This window comes from Cydia pomonella, chromosome 10, assembly GCF_033807575.1.
Source record: "Cydia pomonella isolate Wapato2018A chromosome 10, ilCydPomo1, whole genome shotgun sequence".
In the NCBI taxonomy this organism is placed as follows: domain Eukaryota; kingdom Metazoa; phylum Arthropoda; class Insecta; order Lepidoptera; family Tortricidae; genus Cydia; species Cydia pomonella.
The window spans coordinates 8,157,957-8,180,018 of NC_084712.1; the positions used below are offsets into that span (position 1 = coordinate 8,157,957).

At 39.0% G+C, this 22,062-nt stretch overlaps 1 protein-coding gene across 1 annotated transcript; it reads left to right on the forward strand.

Annotated features, from left to right (window-relative positions):
• The first annotated feature begins 17,406 nt into the window (after positions 1–17,406).
• On the forward strand, positions 17,407–20,880 carry LOC133521996 (uncharacterized). The gene is made up of 2 exons (XM_061857164.1): positions 17,407–17,855; positions 18,802–20,880. Exon 2 carries the CDS (start codon positions 19,203–19,205, stop codon positions 20,805–20,807), a length of 1,605 nt encoding a protein of 534 aa, XP_061713148.1. The 5' UTR covers positions 17,407–17,855; positions 18,802–19,202; the 3' UTR covers positions 20,808–20,880.
• Positions 20,881–22,062: the final 1,182 nt, after the last annotated feature.

Genomic DNA, 22,062 nt, shown 5'->3' on the forward strand with positions numbered 1-22,062 from the left:
CTCTATTTTTTTTCTGGCTAGAGGTGATTTACGAACGCGCGTTATTCAGCCACATCCAGCCGATAAATGAAAACAAATGCTGATATTTTGTGAATTAAGTAACGATTTGTTTATACACTTCTTTATCAAACAAGTCATTATACCCACGATTTGTGGTATCAACATACAGTTTAAATTGGTTGTTTCAAGTGTTAGTACAAATGTATGGTAGGAAGAATATCGATGTGTAGAGTCTGTACGGAAAGAAAAGAGTCTTGGAATGTATAGGGACCGTGCGCGTTGGACGGTCTGCCATCTTTTGGCCTGAATCGGAACAATAAACATGTAAATTTACACGTCATGTGTTTTCTTGTGCATAGTATATGCCATCTTGTGGGCTACTTGTAACAATAAACATCACATTTACGCCTCGCGCCAAAAATCTGACGGCTCCTGTGCTGCCTCCCATAGTTCATGCACGCTCCCTATGGGGCCCAAAACATTCTACGACTCTTCTCTTTCCGAACTCTAGGCACTATTCGACAAGTAGATGCCCTTTCGACAATTTGATGAAATGTAAAGGGCCCTCCACACTCGTGCGCGAATCGAGGCGCGAAGCCGCGAACGCGAGTGTGGAGGGCCCTCGCGTCGATTTCGCAGATTGTTCACGCCTTCGCGCCTTATTCCCCGTTTTTTGCCGGTATTTGGCCCGCGTCAAAGAAGACGCGAAGCGCGAACTTGCAAGACTCCACACTCGCGATCGCTTCGCGCCGTGATTCGCTCACGAGTCGGTTAATCTGAACTGTCATAACCTTCTATGGCGGCTACTTGGTTATATTCGGTGCGAATAGGTGCGAACTTGATCAACCAAAAATCAATTTGACAGTTCCCAGTTAGAATCTGCGCTCCTACCGGGAAAATCGAAGTTCGTCAATTGCGGGCATTTTTCTCTGTCACTCTAATTACGTCTTAGTAAGAGTAAAAGAGAAAGATCCCCGCAATTTGCGAATTTCGGTTTTCGCGGTAAGCCCCCAGTGCCTTGCCGCAAACTAAATCCGATCAGCTGACGCTTCGGCGCCATCTTGCCGCGAACCAAACTGCGATATCGCCGTGAAGTTGTGCGAGTGTGGAGTCTACGTCAACGTCGCGGTATGTTCGCTCCGCGAAGTCGCGCCGCGATTCACGCGCATAGTCTGGAGGGGGCTTAAGGTGTGATCACTGAGCGTGATCAAGCGGATGCTGCCTTTACCGTAGGATGGGACGGGGACGCGCGCAGACACAGCACCAGTCATGGTGCGGTGTAATAGTATTTACAGACGGCCGCACTGGACCGTATCTTGGTGCGGTCCGGCGGATGTTCGATCGTGTCGTGGTCCGCCGTGCGTCCGTTAAGGACCATTAAGTGAGAGCGAAAAAGAGATATTTTGACCGCACCATGGTCGCAGTCCGAGGCCTGTTCGATCGAGTAAGTGGGAGTGAGAAAGAGATATGCGGACTAAGGTCGCGGCCAGATACGCCCGTCTGTTTTAGCTTTAAAGATCACTGAGAGTTAAGAGGAAAGGGGACGACGTCACGTGACCGCTTCTCCATAAAAATACAATTTTATGTGTATTAACCACAGCGATGCCCCATCGTTTGATTTTAATTAACTAGTACGTTTTAATTAATTGAGTATTTTAATAATGTGTATGGAATTTATTTTTTGCTTCTCATTCTTATAAAATAATCAAAAATCAAATAAGGTCGAACGATGGAGTATAGCTATGATTCATATACCTACAAAAAATTACAAAAATTTTGGATCCAATTTTATCTCCGACAGACTGTGACTCACCCTCCGCACGATGGGCCCCATAAGAAGCAACATCAAAAATGGCTTAAAGCCAACACTGGTGCGCTGAGGAATGAAGGTGAAGTATTAGTCAATTCGTCAGTTATGTTTCCACATCTACCCTCGAGAGCGCAGCTTTCGTTTTCAAATACACACGGCATGGCTAGCTAAAGCAAGGTTAAATCAGGGGGCCTGTCCTACCCATCCTACAGGGCTCCCCCAAGAATCCCTCAAGGTACGTGGATTACTCCCCAACAAAGATATCCCCAAGAATATATAAACCATACTAGAAGTAAGTAAGATAGATGTAAGATAGTAGAACCAAGTTTCCCTGCTGCATAATTAAAAAAAGTTATTAGTGGTTAATTGTCTCCTACAATCCACATCTACACGCCAAGGAAATAAAATCGTGCGTTCTAGTTTATTATGTACGGGAAGCTTACGTAGAGCTACCTAATTAAGTTTCTCACCCAAGTTGCCGACGCTACTTGTTATTTATCGGGCAATGTTGAGAAAGTTAGTAAACATGGAGACGAACGTTTCGCCCGGGGCACCCAACACGAACTAACATAATATTTGCCTTACGTTTGTGAGAGAGGATTACTGGCGATCTCGGGAATTAATCCCACCTTCGTCGGCACCTTCGTTCTGAATTTGTGTTGGAAAAATCAGGCTTGGTAAATATTTGTTACAATCGGTCCTATTTCGGGTTGCCTTTCAGACTGACGGCTTAAGAGTACGAGTTCCCAGTAAGCTCGGTACTCCATACATTTTAAAACAATTAGATTGCTCTGAAACTTTGTGCTTACAATAGGATAAGGTCATATCTATTAGTCCTGTAATTTATGTAGTAGCTTTAGACAGTGGCGCAGCAAGACCTAAATTTTATGTGGTCAAGGTATATTTAGCGAGGCCCTCTGGTGGCGCAAGACATAACGAAATTTTTTACGGTGTGTCTAAGATATACTTATTTTAGGCGCGAGGCCCCTCGGACCGCGAGGCTGAAAGCGGTGGCCTACGTCGCCCACGCCTAATGCCGCCTCTGGCTTCGAGGGCCTACCGCGAACCACGTTCGACATGTTGCCTCTCTGTCGCACTTATAAATTCGTACGTAAGTATGACAGAGAGGCAGCACGTCGAACGTGGTTCGCGGTAGGCTCTCAGAGGCCCGCTGCGAACCACGTTCGACGTGTTGCCTCCCTGTCACTCTTACGTACGAATTAATAAGTGGGAGGCTACTCAACGATCGTGGTTCGCGGTAGGCCCCCAGATACCATAGTTAAAAAAAATACAGCGAATTTAAGTTTTTCATACAAAACTTGTTTTTGCTCTATTTCGTTTGTTTTATAAACTGGAGCTATATAAACTAGAGTTTCATTACAATCCAACACGTAGTTTTAAAATTAGAACGACACTCCGTTTGTATGTGAAGGTGAAATTCTGCCGAGTTTGCTGGGGACTCTTAATTCCATTATATACCTTTACCCCCTTATTCATAAACGTGTACTAAAGTTACGATGCCGCTAATCATCGTTTGTCCCTTTCCATCATACCTATACATCGGAAAGGAACAAACGATGATTACTGCATCGTAACTTTAGTACACGTTTATGAATAAGGGGGTTAGGCACTACGACATGAAAATAGAAGCTAATGATTAAGTACAATACCATATGAGTCTGGGTAGGCAGACTCCCTAGGGAGTTCTAGCTTTATTTCACAATCCATAACTCGCGCGGGAACAATATAGGCCTTTGTCCTTCAGTACACCTGCATGAAATAAGATCTTTTTCAAGCAAGTGTGATGAAAAAACTATACGTATTAAAAAGACTATGATTCTCTCTGGCCTCTCTGCCTATGTTCCAATGATAAATAAGTCTTGCCAAACTAATATTATACATATCTCGTTTTGTGAATTTAAGTCCAGCCTCCTTTCATTAGATACACTACGCTATCTATCTATATCATATAGAAACTTCTTACTAACTTAACAACGTGCTCTCGTACCGATAATACAATTTAAGGTGCCTCGGAGAAGCTATTTAGGACGCCAAGTAAGATGCGTGCTTCACTCTGGTGTAGATTACTTAAGTCTAGATAATTACGTTAGTATTAGTAAATTACTTCGACAAGTTTTTCAGACCACTTCGACCAGATCCTCAATCACTAGAGTCAGACCTAGATAAGTTGGCAGCGATTTTGACGGCTCAGACAGTGCACGATAAAACGTGAAACTTCTATGAAATTATGACGTTAACTTATTATAACACTTGGACGGGCTGGGCTATTAAAATCGTTGCCAACTTAGCTTGGACTCTATTACATTTCACTGTAGGGCCTTCTCTTCTTGTTTCCTCCGGTTCGGGATCATCACTCAAAAATCGAATACGTAGGTCAGCGACCTTGATTCTCTTGCCGATCTGCCGATTTATAATTTTATCTCGCTCCTATATAAAGTACTTAGATATACCTCGCTCCATTGTGATTATGATTACTTGTGTGATTAGCCTTCTTATGGTGAGCGACTAGTGACCACGCCCCTAACCGTAATGTATACTCTAGCAAACCAACTTTGAAATTCGAATGTTGTGTGGAAACATCTTCCCTTCGCGCCTACATTTTTCCGCCGTCTTTTTATACTTACGGAAATGGCTTCCCAAACATTATATTATGTTATCATTGGCAACACACCATGGTTACAATTCGTCTAGATCTAGACACTGCGGAATTTTGGACGAGAAGATATTAGTTAAGTAGCTATGTCTGTATTAAGAGCCAGAGTGAATAGGCTATTACCTACTGATCCTCTAATATTGTGACCCATATCGCTAGACTTTCAAAAACTTTTCATAACACCGGGAAAAACTTTTCGTAGGTATCAATTCTGTGAATGTTTTGTTTGAAATTAAATTCAGTTGCCAGTGGGTCAATGAGTTAAAAAATTCTCACCATGCGAAAGTTCAATTAAACTAGAGGCGACGACGCGACGCTACGCCACGGGCATACCACCAAGATTCAGAAAGCCAGAATCGTGCCAAGTACGGAAATGATGTCGTTTGAAAATAACGCCCAAATCTCAGAAAGAAATCTAATTAGAGGTCGCATGTGATCTCATGATCTGTGAGAAAATCAAGTATATATGCATACCTCTCACTATAGTTGTGCCGTTCTCGAGAACGTTCTTCGTTTACTATGGGGAATGTTCTCGCAGGACCTATTATACCTGTCGCGTCGAATAATTATGATCCTTATCTAATTCGAATAATGCATAAGATGTAACAACGATACGATACTGATCTGTCAGTGTCAAAAGGGACGTTTTTAGTTGAAGAATTGTCCCAGGTATAATTTCTGATCGACGTCACATACGTAAGTCGACGTCGGATGGGGCCTGTAACACGAGCAAATAATTAAAACATATATGATTACTCCTGGTTATTCCTCACGATGACACTTTTGCTCAATAACTTTTAAAAATTATGAAGGCTTATATTTCTTATTTTTGATACAAATTAAATATTATCTTCAATGTACGCCATCATCGTCGTTGTAATTGACGTTGCCACGTCTATTAACACTTATTTAAACATAACAAAATTCACAATACATTACGTCTTAGAATAAACTATAAAGTGCATTAAAAATCAAAACACAAGTTATTTTCTGTATAAAAATCGATGAACAAATGTTGGCTCCTCCACACGATGGCCCAGCGCTGGACTGAACCGTGGCCATCCGATCGCCATCCCGCCATGCCATAAGCCATCCGACACCACTACTCTCTCTACACGCTGGCCCATCTTAGTGGGCCAGTATAATAGCCCATCGTGTAGAGGAGCCATAAGGAGTAGATACAATCTACACTTTAATTTTTTGCTCCTGTTATAGGCCCCACCCAGTAGGTATTTCCGACCCCTGGGTAAGTACTAAGTATACTTACTTACTAGGTAAGTATACTTAATTCTTAAAGTCCCGTAGGTTTGTGTTTATCTCTCACCCTCACTGAGCGTAAGCGTGAGCGAGATGGAATATGTGCGTGCTCACCGGGACCGCGGATATCCTGTTTTTCAATTTTAATTTGTTGTAAGCTTAAAAAATCGGTCAAGCGCGAGTTCGTTTTACTCGCGCACAGAGGGTTCCGTACACTTTGAAATATCCCGTGTAACTATAAAGGCGAAAGATTTTTGATCAGAAGTACCTATACCAAACAGAATTTAAAAAAGAGGCGGTTTGTCAAGTAAATTTTGTAGTCACAGTAAATTTACTGCCATCTTTCGACACATGATTAAAATTTTTAGAACGCCTTTTAACTTTTATCCTTATTCTTTCACTGATATCCGTTAAATTTGTTAAATATCAAAAAGTGGGGCCATCTACTAGGCCAAAGGTATAGCGGCATCTTTCCGTGCGATGGCGCCATTTTACAACAAGGGCATAAAGCAATCCATTTTTATCCGAGGCAATGTAGTCGAGAGTCAATGTATGTGAAATAAGTGCGTTTGAAGTTCTACTTTTTCAGATATACATCTGTTGTCCACCCTGAACAGGTCTGTCACTACTTCTCGACATGAATTATCCCTGACCTCTTTTTCTGGACTTTTTCTTTTGTTAACTATCACTAGCACTTAGTTAATAACAGATAGGTTTGGCATATACCCAAAGTACACGTATTTTATGCCTTCTTTTATGGCGGATATAAAAGAATTAAGAGACATTATGTTTTTGATAGTTATCTTGTCAATGGTCTTATACCAGATAACTTTTCCTGTTTGGCTATTATTTCCTTTGTCTTGCATGATCAGGCAGATCCACACTCGACTCGGTGGCGTTAGCGTTGTGTTGACGAGCCCCGATGTAGTGGAGTTTGTCTAGTGAAAAGCAAAAAAACTTATTTTTATAAAATATGTTTTACATATTATGTAGATCAAACAACTATGTAAAGGGAAAAAGAAAATCTATTTTTTTTCGGAAAAATAAATAGTAGGTACTCGTATACCTAACCCAACCTTAACCTTCTATTTGTCGTATTTAAATTTTGTTATCTACATCGGCTTCAGTATGGGATTTTTTTCAAAAAATTAGGGAACAGGTTTTAGTTTAAGGGTCCACAACGCCCATGTAACACTCCTGGAGTCGTCCAGTCCCGTCAGATGTCGAACTTCCTACTCATTATCATCATAAGTAGCTTTGATAATCTTCGCATAAGTCTTATGCCAGTTTGCTCATGATATTGATAATGTAAATCGGCTCCAACTCTAAGTAAATAACCCTTGAATGTGCACGGATAAAATAGACAAAGTCTATTGACGGGGGTCGTATGTATTCATTAGGTTTACGAGCTTTGGGAGCCTAAAGCTGTAAACGAAATAGTGGCGATTAATCTAGCTAGTGTCTGCTTTTATAGGTCACTCTTAAGTGCGAAGTGAAGATCCTTTTGATTTTTACTTGTATCTGTAATATCCTTTTAACTATATCTCCAAAGTAGGCGTAGGTACATACCTACCAGTTTTTAGGGTTCCGTAGTTATATAAAATATCTGTCAAAGTCGAAGGGACGAAGGGCGAGATGCAAGTAAACTTAAAACTTGTTATACATTTGGTCGATAAATTTCCATCTTTTGTCCGAAATTTGTAAGAAGAAACTTGCACCTCGCACTTCCAAAACGGATTTTCTAAAATTTAAAACCCACAGACCACAGACTTCTGGCTTTGAAGTCGCATTAACTCACATTCAGATATGAATACATGGTTTATTATCATTAGGTTAGGTACGATACAATCAGACTTAATCGAAAACCACGCTTAAATAAAATAGATTAGGTAAGCGATGTGAATAACAGGAGAGCTAGGACTTCGCATAATAACGCACGAGAACAAAGTTGAGGTAATGCTGTAAGAAAGAAATGTGTTCAAAACAAAGGCACAGCAAATTAAACCACCCTGTGCTTGTTAACGATTGGAGTACTTTCGCTAACCACGTTGCAGACCTTTGTCCTGAATCGAAATAAGATACTAATTTTTCAGACTAAAAAGGAATCTTGTACGACCGGCTGGAGTCAGGCCGCACCAGAGCGCATTTCCAATGACTGTATGGCAGAAGCGATGGAGCGCCTGGAGCCGCCGGAACTAAAGATTATTTTTGCTGTCTTTCGTAGCATGTAATTTTTTTTGTGTACCTAATTACCTATCGCTTGGGACTAGAAGATTTCCGCGTAAGTAGAAGCTTGCAGAACATTCGTATGCATATGAAAAGGAACAAACATATGTATGTTTAAACGCTTGAAGTATATCTTGTGAAGCTGGCTTCCATTAAACAGGCTGTGAGCTAGAACGCTGTTAATGTTAACTCGCGACGGGGCGCCTGATGGCACACGACCGTTTATGATTGCATAGAAATTGTCCATTATGTTGGTACACTGAGACACAGTTCCATGTGAACATTGATCATATTTTATCACTGATATATACTTTTATAACCAAGAGGCATATTATAACCAATTTCATACTGAATTTATACCAATCCCAGCGCATCCCGCTAGTGACTCATTTATGTGTTAAGTAGTTTAGCACGAGAGAAAGAGAACATGCCGTAGTTGTATAATAAATAGTAGATTCAGAGATTGTTAACCAAGGGATGAAAGGCGCTCATTTCAGTCGAGGTAGTTTGTCCAAGACCGAAATGGTGCCTTTCACCCGAGTTAAATACTCTACTTTTCATTTCGAATACGAGGAAAGTAAAATACATGTGTATTTAAAAAAACCGGGCAAGTGCGAGTCGGACTCGCGCACGAAGGGTTCCGTACCATTATTTATAAAAACGGCAAAAAAATACGTTTGTTGTATGGGAGTCCCCCTTAAATATTTATTTTATTCTGTTTTTAGTATTTGTTGTTAAATACATCATCTGTCAGAAATACATCATCTGTCAAAATTTCAGCTGTCTAGCTATCACGGTTCATGAGATACAGCCTGGTGACAGACGGACGGATGGACGGACGGACGGACAGCAAAGTCTCAGTAATAGGGTCCCGTTTGACCCTTTGGGTACGGAACCCTAAAAAAGAACTAAACTTTTAGGGGCTGTATTGCTCGAGGGACCTTACAATTAATAATTTTGGTAAAAGTATCGTTATTTATGGAGTGGGGAGTTAAATAACATAATGGAAATTATACAAATTTTAATTACGTGTCGTAAAAAATATTAAAAAAAACGTACTTGGAGAGTAAAATACTCCCGAGCAGAAAAGTATCACTTTTTGCACAATTCATAGAATAAGTATGACCCAGATTCAGAGCATGAGAAATGAAAATTTATGATACATATGTTCTGCTATTAGTCTTAGTGCATCTCGTACTTCCCACCAATTCGATTCGATTTTATACATTTGTGCGTTAAATTGGAATTCGCCACCTTAGCAGCGAATGAGTTCTTCATTAGTGTCTTTCTCTTTTGTTTGAGTCGCAGTTTCTGTCTACGTATAAGTAATAACATGATTTTCTACGTAGATTTTATCGCGTTTTCACGCTCGATTCTTATTTTATGACACGCCTATTCTGTGCGTATTTTAGTCACTCCGGCGGTTAGGTATGAGATCACTTTATCTTTCACGGTCGACTTAAGACTTCGAGCACAATTTGGCATGATTTCTAGAACTATAAAATCGCACTTTAAGGACCCATGCTCACCACGTGATTCCCGCGGTTTAAATAAAATTAATTCGGTCTATACTTATTAATTAACACACAGCTAATTAATGTCTGTATACAGTACTCTGTACTACACTGCAAAAATTTGAGACCTAAGTTTCTGCTCGTAAAAACTATTATAATCTGTGCTATTAAAAGCAAATAGAAAGATATATTCTACAATTTGAGCTTCATTTTAACTACATAGTGACGTCGCTACTGTATTTTTTATTTCAAGGAGAAGGTTCTCAATTCGTCGAAATCTTTTTTTATGTAATAGGCCGCCGTCTTTCGAAGTGTCATAAGGATCAAGAAATTTTTATTTGATTATAGTTGAAATATTCTTTGAATTAGGTAACAGACTCAATCTATTACTATACCTACTTCCATAGGCCTTTCATTGTAAGATTTTCATTGAAAGATGTCGCTGTTTACCATCACGGCCCCTAACTAAGTTAGGAATATAAATATAATAAGTGCTTGTGGGTATCGGGGTAGAAGTAGAAGGAAGGGTTTGGAAGTTTTGTTTTAGTAAATAACCAAAAGTTATACCGCGGCCCGTAGACCGTTCATTAAGGTAATTGATTCGTTGCCTCATTGTTTGTCGACTGTGTGCGGATTATACGACCACGAGTCAATCAGAACTGTTTCTTTTGAAATTACCTGATACCGAGTCCCTACCGAGTTCCTTATTACTCCTTACCTTTACTGGTGCGTCTAGATATTTATTTTGATTGTGCACGGGGAGGTTAGGAACAACATGATAGATAATATAAAAATAGTTTGTTATTCAAGTAGGCATATTACAATGCGCTTATGAACGTCAAATAAAGCTACACCAACTCTAACCCTACACGTCTGCCTCGAGTAGATTTAAATCCCCCCTCAATTGGAGGAGGGTATCCAAATATGGGACCGGCAAGAAACTCGGCGGGACACATCTTTTCAAAACAACGATTTAATACTAAGTGTATGTACGTATGCGGGTAAGCTATATTTTTTTCTACTAACACTTTCAGGGGCACGAGTTTGTAAATTAGGTACCTACTTAATTAGAATGTAATTTAAATTCTGCTACAGATTACTTTCTTCCCTCTTTTTTTTTCGTTGAATATTCATCTCTTAAAAATATCAGTGCCTCAAGTTTCAAGGTACCTAAGTCTGATTTAATTAGAACGCACAGGCCCCCAGACAAAGGCCTCATAATTTTATAAAAGATCTAATCAGCAGCAACGGTTATTAAGTGAGACAATATTCAATGACAATAATTTATATCTGTTAATACTGACTGCGTGAATTTTTTTACCAAACAGGACAGCAATTTTTGTAGGCGTTTAAATTGTTATGTCCAGCTCTGGACTGGTGAACTGGCTTGGCTGCATGAAGCTGATTTGTAAAAATGTGATTAATAAACTAGTTTTAGTCCAATACTCAGCTACATTTTACTATAAAATCACCTTAAAACTTCTTTACCAATAACCGGCCCAACCTCCTGAGATAAATGGTCCTGAGATAATCAAGGAAAGTTAGCTTAGATCTTTAATTAGAAACGATCACTTTACTTAGTCTTTTACGTTTGCTACTCTCAAATATAATGCTGATGTTTCTCGAACAACCTTTACCCGGAACACTAGGCAAAGGCCTCATTTCATATTCGGAGCGTTTGCTCATTAGAGTAATAAGTCGATTATTACTCCGGGATTAATTCTAACATTTGGGATCTACTGAAGCGCCGCTGAACACCCTCGTTTTCGTAAAACCTCATTCAATTTAAAACCTTGTTTTCATGAGGTAGGTTTGACTTTTGAACTATTTTTTCAATGGACATTGATGGATGACTTCATAAACTAGGCGCGGCAGAACTATCAAATTCATGTTCACTCGGTCGTTCTCGGGTACCCAGCGGTCATCGTTGTAAGTAAAAGCCTTTGTAATGCTAATTAATTTAGGGACGCAGTAAATTGCATTGAACACTGTTCAAATGTAAATTATAGGGTATAGGGCAGCTGTTTACATGTAAGGTTAGGTAAGATTGGTAAGAGGTGCCCCTCTCTCATCTTCATCGCGTTGTTCCGGCATTTTGCCACGGCTCATGGGAGCCTGGGGTCCGCTTGACAACTAATCCCTAGAATTGGCGTAGGCACTAGTTTTTTCGAAAGCCACTGCCTTCTGACCTTCCAACCCAGAGGGAGAACTAGGCCTTATTGGGATTAGTCCGGTTTTCTTACGATGTTTTCCTTCACCAAAAAGCTACTGGTAAATAAATATCAAATGATATTTCATACATACTCGTACGTTCTGAAAACTCATTGGTACGAGCCAGGGTTTGAACACTTTGAACCCTCGACCTCCGGATTGCAAGTCGTACGCTCTTACCGCTGGGCCACCAGTTGAGGGAAAAATAACTACTTCTATGGAAAATTACTACTACTACTAGTAAATCTTTACCTACTGATGAATCTTTCCTTTTATTTTATCCCAAGTCCTCAAGACTTGTGTAATGTTAGTTTCATTTTCTATGTCTTACTTAGTTCATAATCATAAATAACATCAAATGAATGAATAAGATTAAGTTTTGCTTATCTGCCTTGCCATAGGTCAAATAAATGTAGTAGGGTAACTATGAAACCCTCGTTAGGTCGTTAGGTCTTATGAGAATATCTAAATGTAACAATACATTGCGTCGGGTCCCTTGACGCCCTGGCATATATGTATATCTCTGGGTCTCTATTCGATCTCTGTCTGTAAGAGAATTGAACAATAAACCTCGGAGATATAGGCGTTTATTGTGTAGGTACCTATGATGCCTATTGATTTCCACTTAGGTTTCACGCCTGCATTAAGTACCTACTTACTCGTAAAAAACCTTCATTCACAGAACCAGATGTGTGTCGTAAAGAAAGACAGGTGCACATGTTATTGATACGGTAGACTTGATCTCAGGGTCTACTGACATTCTCGGGTGTTCTCGAGTGTTGATGGATGTGGTTCCATCCACCTACGAAGCGAAACGCGTCATTTTGCCGCAATTGATGACAACCCCTGCCGCTAAATGTATTTTCTACATTAATGTTGCCCGCGCAGCTCATTTTAACGTTTTATTCTCTCAAATAATTTGTCTTTTTATGAAACAAAAAGGTAATTTGTGAGACGTGAATTTATTTGGCTCCAACACAAAGCGATCCAAAGGGGGAATGCAGCCAGCCTTATGGGAACCCTTTCACAGGGCTCTGACCTGGGTGATCTAGCTTAATATAAACATATTGGGCTAGGTCACTCATGTTATGGTTTTTTTTTTAGGTTTTAATTTTAGTTTTTTAGGTAGTTTTAATTTTAGGTTACATTTTATACTAAGTTTGTTATTATTTAAATGTATAGTTGATAAATAAATATAACCTAAAAAACCTAACCATCAGCACCTCAAGGGTGTTGTAGCTATTATATTAGCTATCTACTCCAAACTTTTCAAATCGGAAGCTCGCTCAGTGTTCGTCACTCCGTTGTATGAATTTAGTGGCAATAATTTTTTTCTCTATCTGGGTTCTCTTTAAGTATCAATCAGATGTTTTTATTTCTTCTAGTAATGTCTTTTAAAACAGTTGTTCATTATGTCATATAAGTCGCCCTATAGTGTATACCTACATTAATGTTACCATGCAGATTACATAATGTGATTCTAATATAAAATATTTGGGGACAATCTTATACAGATCAACCTAGTAAAGTAAAGTAAATTCTTTATTTGCATTAAATGTGGTTAACAATACAGGTCTTATTATAATTATAAGTATCACACATTTAGCCGTATTAAAGCATGCAAAATATGTACAATTACATCTTAAAAATCTATTTACATTTCATCCATTTTTTTATCAGTCAACAACAGTGATAACAAATAAAATGATAAAATAATAATAATAATAATAATGAGGAAAATTAAAATGTCATTAGCTAGTGTGGAAGTCAAAATATTCTTTAATATTGTAAAAAATATTGTTTAATAGCCAGTTATACAATGTCCGTTTGAATCTTTTTATGTCAGAAATTCCTTAATATCTAATGGTAAATTATTGAATACTTTAATTGACATTATGCGACAGTTATTTTTAAATAATGCACTTTTACACATTGGTCCTATCAATTTTGTAGGATCTCTGGAGCGTAACCTTGGATTTGCAACGAGTTTTGTAAATCAGTTAGGGTTAGACTTAACAAAAATGCCGATTTCTAAAACATACATACTAGTTAAGATCAGCAATTTAAGTTTTTTAAATAGAGGTCTACAAGATTGTAAAGGTCCTTTCCCACAAATAGCTCAGATACAGTTTTTCTGGCTAATAAACACCCTTTTTATGTCTGTTGAGTTTCCCCAAATAATTAGTCCGATTCTAAGCAATGAAGCAACATAGGCGTAATATGCAATAATAGCGGTTTTTTCGCCAGTTAAGCGTTGTAATCGTTTCAGAGCATATGAAAATTTTTCTAATCTAATACACAAGTTGTCTATATGCGATTTCCAGCTACAATGGCGATCTAAGAGTAATCCAAGAAACCGTGTTTCAGTATCTTCTTCTAGCGTATGTCCTCTACAAGTAATGTCCATATTTGATGTATTAGCTCTAGTGTTACAGAACTGTATATATTTTGTTTTACTTATATTAATCGTCAAGTTATTTAATTCTTACCAATTACATATAGAGTTAATAGTCATATTAATACTAGTCATATGCATATTTTTATCGAGATTATCACCTGGTATCAGTATAGAAATATCATCAGCGTATAAAACTATCTTATAACTACTAGTTTTTGGTAAGTCATTAATATAAAGAATAAATAAAAGCGGACCTAAAACACTGCCCTGAGGTACTCCTGTGCCGTTGCCTTTTTTATAGAACGATATGTTATTACATCATTTTTGTCATCTAACCTATTTATTTCGACGCACTGTTTTCTGTCACGAAGGTAACTTTGAAGCCATGCTAACGATACTCCTCTAAAATCGAACGCTAGCCCATTTAATATAATTTGTAAGCAAAGCTTGTACTATGGGGATTCTAATAAACTCATAACTAAATTGTTCGCATTACAGAACATACCTACACAGCCCCGTTATACATAAGTACAAATATCTACGCCATGTAAGGACGCCAGGATGGAGAGTTTACTTAATGGACTCTGTACGGCATAAGTACTTATTGGTACGTGACATTTTTGCTAATAACATGTGTAAGGGAGTCGATCAATCATTCGGTTCGTTTCCCCTTTGCTTACCGAGCAGACGAAGGTTTCCTTAATAGGGCATCAAATACATGTAAGCGAGACCTCGAGACCCTCGAATTTATTACAACTATGCGAAATCGGAGATCAATTTTATTTTATTTTATTTTATTTTTTATTTATTTATTTTACATGGAGAACCAACAGCTATAACTATGCTAATAACAACATAAATAGTGACACAGAGCCAATTATAGGATCTCACATATAGCAACATCTTAATATTTAACATTAAGTTAAATAACACGCACTATTTTACATATTTTATAATAGTCGTTGAGACGAACGCTCGCTTTTGTTTAGTAAGCGATTGGATTGGTCTGGAGCGCCTATTTTCAGAGCACTTTGTAGACTTCGTACTTCGTTGCAAAAATATTGGCATAACCATGGTTTTATTTTTATTTTTCCTAAGTATTTGAATTTTCTAAAATTCCTGAATGGTCTGAAAACCTTCGACGTTTCGGACGCGACATTGTTTTCAACGGCTGTAGCACAGTCGCATTTTTATCGCCTGTCACCGTGCCTGTCACGTTCTACCAAGTATGTAAGTGCGAAAGTGACAGGCATAGTGACAAGTGATAGAAATGCAACCATGCTGCCACCTCCGGAGAACTAGAATGGGTTTCTTGGACTAGCCGAGAACCGCCCCGAATACACATTGAACCTAACCTAATTAATCACGGTATGCTCTGGGTGCGTAGCTAATAAGCTAATAGTTTACGCTCCGTAGCGAACGAAACACAACTGTCACTGTCGCATTATGTGGAAGAGTGATAGAGAAACACAAACCGTTTCGTTATAATAGCGTTAGCGATTCTCACCTTGGCTAGGCACACTGTATTTCCCGCTCTCCCCCTTATGAAATTGCTATTAGTCAGGGGTACAACATCGATTTAATTTAATTAGTATAATATTTTTAGAATTTCAAAACTCTCAGGCCGAAGCAGGTGTGCCACGATACGGAGATTAAAACGAATTAACGCACCTATAAATCTAAATGACACAAAATTATACGTTCAAATTTAAACAGTTATAAGACGGAAGAATTGTGTATAATAAAATAATTAGTAATTGGATTATACTTATTTGAATATGTCGGTATTTACCTACTTGGTGCTTTCCTTCATAATCGTATCAAAGATATAAATAAAGTCTAAGAAAAAAGGGTGTGTAATGATCGATATAATACGAGTAGTACATTATGATACAAGTGTGTTAAGTTGGTCACTACACACGAGGCGATATTGTGCGCGCGAGCTGGAAGCGAGCGCGCAATACGAAAGCCGATGTGTGTAATGACCATGCACATGCGTTTCATACGACGTTTTTTAACACACTTGTGAGGAAAAAACTAAATTTATAAATTAGATTTTTTTTGTCAAAACAGTAAAAGTACAATTTTCAAAATGGTGGCTTACCTACAGTTTTAATATCGTATAATTGCACCAAAGTGTGCTAGGCCTGTAGGCGCTTATTCGCCAGTTATTGAAGTAAGCTACCAACACGTTTTCCAAGAAAGACTGGGCGTTTTTGTTGATTTTCCATTGAATAAAAGTTTCATATGCCGCCAATTATTTTTCACCCGATTTTGATGGTAAAAGGCTATCGTTCTCGGCTCTTGCCTCTATTAGTATTACTGGCAGCGTCAATTTTATGTGTTCTTCATTTTCAATGCTTGAAAATGACATTTTCGACAGTATATAAACTAAAAACAATTGGAGTAGACATCATTAGGTATTAAAAGCATATGCAACTACCTAATTACTAATTTGAAATCTTTACTGAGTTGGAAGCCAATATGAAATGGAAAAGACTACGCAATACCTTTATTCCTAATTTTAAATCAGAACTTTCTTAGTTCCGGTTGAGGCAGGCAGTAACCCTGAAGCATCATAACTAATGAGTTGCAGGTCATTTTGAAACGTTAATGTCTCTACCTAAAACTTAAGAGCACTACTTTTAAATTGATACATTTTCCAATCGGGCGGTTATGGAAGGCAATAACCTTGCATCATCTCGACTGAGGAGTTGGAGGTCATTATTAAATGCAAATGCCCCTGTCCAATACTTTAAATCCTACTTTAAAATCAGAACTGTATCAATCCTGACAGGTAAGGCAGGCAGTAACCGTGCATCATCACAAATGAGGAGTACGAGGTCAGTATTTGTTTCATAGCAACAATAATTTAGTTAAATTAGCAGGTCTGTACGACTCTCGGGTAAGGTAACCAGTCTATCTGCAGCATCAGGATTTGAAGATCGAAGGTTGAAAATATTATAAATAGACATTGTCACGAGGACTTGATACGCCTGCCAAATTTCATCGAAATCGGTTAAGTAGAAGTGGTCGAAAAATCTAATCTAAAACAAAACCGTTTAATAAAAAAACCGTTTAAATAATAAAACCGTTTTAAAATAATATTAACACATATGAAAATACATACGTGAAAGAACATGGGTCAAATAGCCATATATGTCATTCTAAGAGTTTTAGTCCTGTGTCGAAAGATGGCAGTAAATTTAGTTGACTACAACATTTACTTTGCTAAAACGCCCATACAGGGTGTTTATTTAGTCACCTGCAATAATTTACGGACCAACTCCGAAATTGCGTATAACAATTCTGCCTAGCAACGGATAAACACGGTCTGAAAATTTATTCCTGGAAAAATTACTATTTTCAGAGACAGTTTTAAAATATTTTTCAAATAGGACCTCGCTCAACGATATTACCCTGCTATAGACAAACCCACGTTGAAACCTCGGTGCGCGGACCGCAGCCCGAGCACCTAAGATACGCCCCTGCGTTACTTACAACTTTATGACGGCTGGTTGTCAAAGTATTTACTATTTACTAACAAGAAATTTTCAGTGAAGCAATACGAAATACTTTTATACTTTCTACAAGTACTCAGAGTGAAGTGCCAGTGCCTATCCCCGGTAAACCGAATCCACACGCTACATACATGAGGCTCGACCTCAAGGATTTCCCGCTGCCAATATCCCGTATTCCCTAGGACACCAGGACAATCGTGCTTTTTCTTTTGTTATTATTTTTTGATACCCTTTACATATTGTTGTAAGTTTCAATATTTAATTTGTTAGTACTTTGTAGTTTTAAGTTTTTCCTATTGTATTTCGCTTTATTAATGTGTACGAGTATTAAGTGTGAATGCAGCCCGCGACGCAACCCGCCGGCAATAGCACGTCAATCATATGCCAGTTATGCCAAAAAACTTTCAAGAACATTAAAGGTCTAAACATACACACGGGTAAAGTCCATAGACCTTGCCTTACCCAAAATATCCCATCCTTTTACGACAATCAAATAAGCCCGCCTCTTTCCCTCCCCACAGCTACCCAACCTACCACTCCTTTTCACCTTCATCTCAGCCATCTCAAAAATAATGCCCATATAGTAAAAAGAATACCTCGTGGAGCTCGAATATCTGTGGCCTCACACCTTTCGAATATAATAGACAAATGTATCGAACATAACACTACCGCAGACTGGCACCATCTCTTATTGTTTTCCTACCATACCCTGCACGTACAAGAAGATGATCCGAATATATCGCTGACACAAAAAATTAAAAACAATTGTATCAAGCATCCTCCACCGCCTGCATATACCTATAAAAATAAGTCAAACACAATTTTCAACCAAAATAAATACATTGAGAATAAAATTAGCGATGGAGACCTTAAAGGTGCAGCCCGTCTCCTCTTCTCAAACGACGTGCTATCGCCGGATACCCCCGACACTCTTTTGGCCCTACAGACAAAACATCCTTCAGGTCCCACTATCCCACACTTTTTGGACCCCCCAACGGCAAACCAGGCCTGCCTACAAATAAAAAACAGAGACATAATAGAAGGTATTTTATCATTCAAAATCGGTTCTGCTGCAGGCCTGGACGGACTCTCGCCCCAACATTTAAAGGACCTCACATCTCACTCTGTGGGCGATGCTGGTGAGCGTCTCGTCGATTCCCTAACTAAATTAATTAACCTTATGTACACAGGCAACGTGAATCCGGAAATTGTTCCAATCCTATACGGGGCTAATCTCATCGCCCTTACTAAAAAGGACGGAGGGGTGAGACCGATTGCCGTTGGCTGTACTATAAGACGTCTCGCCTCCAAAATTGCAGTCAGGTATATAATCTCCAAATTAAAACCCCTTTTTGAACCTGTACAGCTCGGTTTCGGCATAAAAGGAGGTTGTGAGGCAGCCGTCCATGCCTTACGTACTTACCTCACAAATTCATCCTGCGATGTGCTGGTCAAAATTGATGTTCGAAACGCTTTCAACTCTGTAAACAGGGACACCTTGCTGACAGAAATAAAGAATAACATACCTGAAATATATAACTACCTTTTGCATTGCTATGCTGACCCTACCAAATTGATTTACCGCGATAATATGCTATCTTCAGAAGTCGGCTGCCAGCAAGGTGATCCTCTCGGACCGGCAATATTCAGTTTGGCCATTAATCCAATTATTCAAAATTTAAAATCAAAATTTAACGTTTGGTATTTAGACGACGGAACCCTGGGAGGCGACCTCGAATCCGTGCTATCAGACCTTTCGATCATTAAATCAAAATTTGAAACAATTGGCTTAGACCTAAACTATAGCAAATGTGAACTTTTTATTCATAACGCCTCTTTAAATCTTCTGGATGTAAAGCAAAAATTTGATTTCCTTACACCAAACATTAAAATAATAGATAAAAGCTCTCTTTGCCTCCTTGGGTCTCCTATTTTTGAAGAATCCTATTCAAATTTCATTTCCGACACAACTTCTAAATTCCAAAATTATGAAAGTCGTCTTCTCGAAATTAGTCCGCATTTCGCTTTATGTATTATTAAATTCTGCCTCTTTGTACCAAAATTAATGTATGTAATTCGCTGTTGCTCTTTCTCAAAATTTCAAAATTTGTTAATACCTTTAGACAACATTATCAAAAATAGTTTGGAATCGATTTTGAACTTGCAGCTTAGTGAAGAGTCCTGGACCCAGGCATCCCTTCCCATTCGTCACGGTGGGATAGGGATCCGCAAAATTTCTAGTGTTTCTACCCCGGCGTTTTTATCTTCCGTTCATAGCTCAGCAATTCTCGTAGGCAAAATCCTAAGGGCCTGCCCTCCAAACTATGAGATTGCTGGCTTAACGGAGTCTAAAAACGCCTGGTCCATTGCCTGCCCGGGTAAGGATTTTCCCGAAAATCCAAATTCACAAAAGATCTGGGACGACATTCAATGTAAAATAATTTACGACGCTCTTTTAAGCCGCAGCACAGGTTCAGCACGCGCCAGACTGCTAGCAGCAGGTTCCAGGGAGTCCGGCGCCTGGCTGCACGCCTTCCCGTCGGTACATACCGGAACCTTCCTGGAACCGCACACTCTGCGCGTTGCTGCCTGTCTGCGTCTCGGCGTCCGGGTTTGCGCTCCACATAGGTGCCCCTGCGGCACTGACGTCGACGTCCTCGGACACCACGGACTCTCCTGCCAAAGGAGCGCCGGCCGCTTCTCTAGACACGCCGCGCTCAACGACATTCTCCGCCGGTCTCTTGCCAGCGTCAATGTGCCAGCTCTACTCGAGCCCCCCGGCATTATAAGAGATGATGGTAAGAGACCGGATGGAATGACACTAATTCCGTGGAAGTTGGGACGGGTGCTGGTGTGGGACGCCACCTGTGTAGACACCCTAGCCCCGTCTCATCTCCACGGCACTTCTGCTAAGGCTGGCGCGGCGGCAGAGGCGGCCGAAAAATTAAAAAAGACTAAATATAGGGGTCTCGGCACCGAATATAATTTCGTACCATTTGGCGTCGAGACCCTTGGTCCGTGGGGTCCGAGCGCCTTTAACCTTTTTAAGGAAGTTTCTAAAAGGATTAGAGAGGTCACTGGTGACCGCAGAGCTGGCAGCTTCCTCGCTCAAAGAATTAGTCTTGCGATACAGCGAGGAAATGCTGCTAGCATCTACGGCACCATGCCGCAGGGGGATAGTTTTATTTTATTTTAAGTCTAGTTTTATTTATTTTTAGATCTAGGTTTTTAAGTTTTGTAGTTTAGTTTTTAGTATATTTACCAAATAAACGTTTTGTTGAGATCGTATAAACATATTGAACAATATCGAGTATTTTTTTTTGCGATATCGGGGTTGGTCCAGTAATTAAAGTTGCTCAATATGATCTATTCATATATTTACTGTATTTACCCCGTAAATTATTGTAGGTGACTATATAAACATTCTGTATACTCAATTCTCTTTGCTCATATACAAATTAACCACTAAAACACCGTTGTAAATCTCATCATAAATACCTCATCATTAACTGCGATGGAAAATTTGTGAGTGAAATTAATTAAACATGACGTCATCGTGACCATTAAATTGTGTTTAGCAAAAAGGACAAAATATTGGTTACTTCTCTCTTAGTTAGAAAAACCGAAATTGTAGAAATGAATCTGACCTACTCATTGACAGATGAAGTACCTAGGTACAGTCAGCTGCAGAGAAAAGGTACTCCCATGCACATAACATAATTAACACTAATACCACACTAATACTAATTTTATTTAACTCATAAAATAAATTTAAGACAGTGTAAAATCTGTCGATTTTCGTTTTAAGGATATAAATCGTGGGTCAATTAGACCCGACAGATTTTAAATATGCATTCTTAAGGTCATAAGGAGCAAAAAATGTTATCTGAGTTTTGGCGAATTTCGCCAGAAAAAAAATATCTACCTATTCAAAGCTATTCTAATAATATCAATATTATCTAAGTATGTTATTGCCCTTTTTAGGGTTCCGTAGTCAACTAGGAACCCTTATAGTTTCGCCATGTCCTTCTGTCTGTCTGTCTGTCCGAGGCTTTGCTCCGTGGTCGTTAGTGCTAGAAAGCTGAAATTTGGCATGGATATATAAATCAATAAAGTCGACAAAGTCGTACAATAAAATCTAAAAATTTAATTTTTTTAGGGTACCTCCCCTACACGTAAAGTGGAGGTGAAAATTTTTTTCGCTTCAAGCCTAGAGTGTGGGTTATCGTTGGAAAGGTCTTTCAAAACTAATAGGGGTTTTCAAGAAACATTTTTTGATAAAATGAATATATTCGTTATCGCTATCGCTACGAAAGAAAATAAATGTGTCCCCCCCCCCCCCCTCTAACTTTTGTACCATAGGTCCAAAAAATATGAAAAAAATCGTGGAAGTAGAGCTTAAGAAAGACATTAAATGAAAACTATAGCGGACATGATCAGTTTAGCTGTTT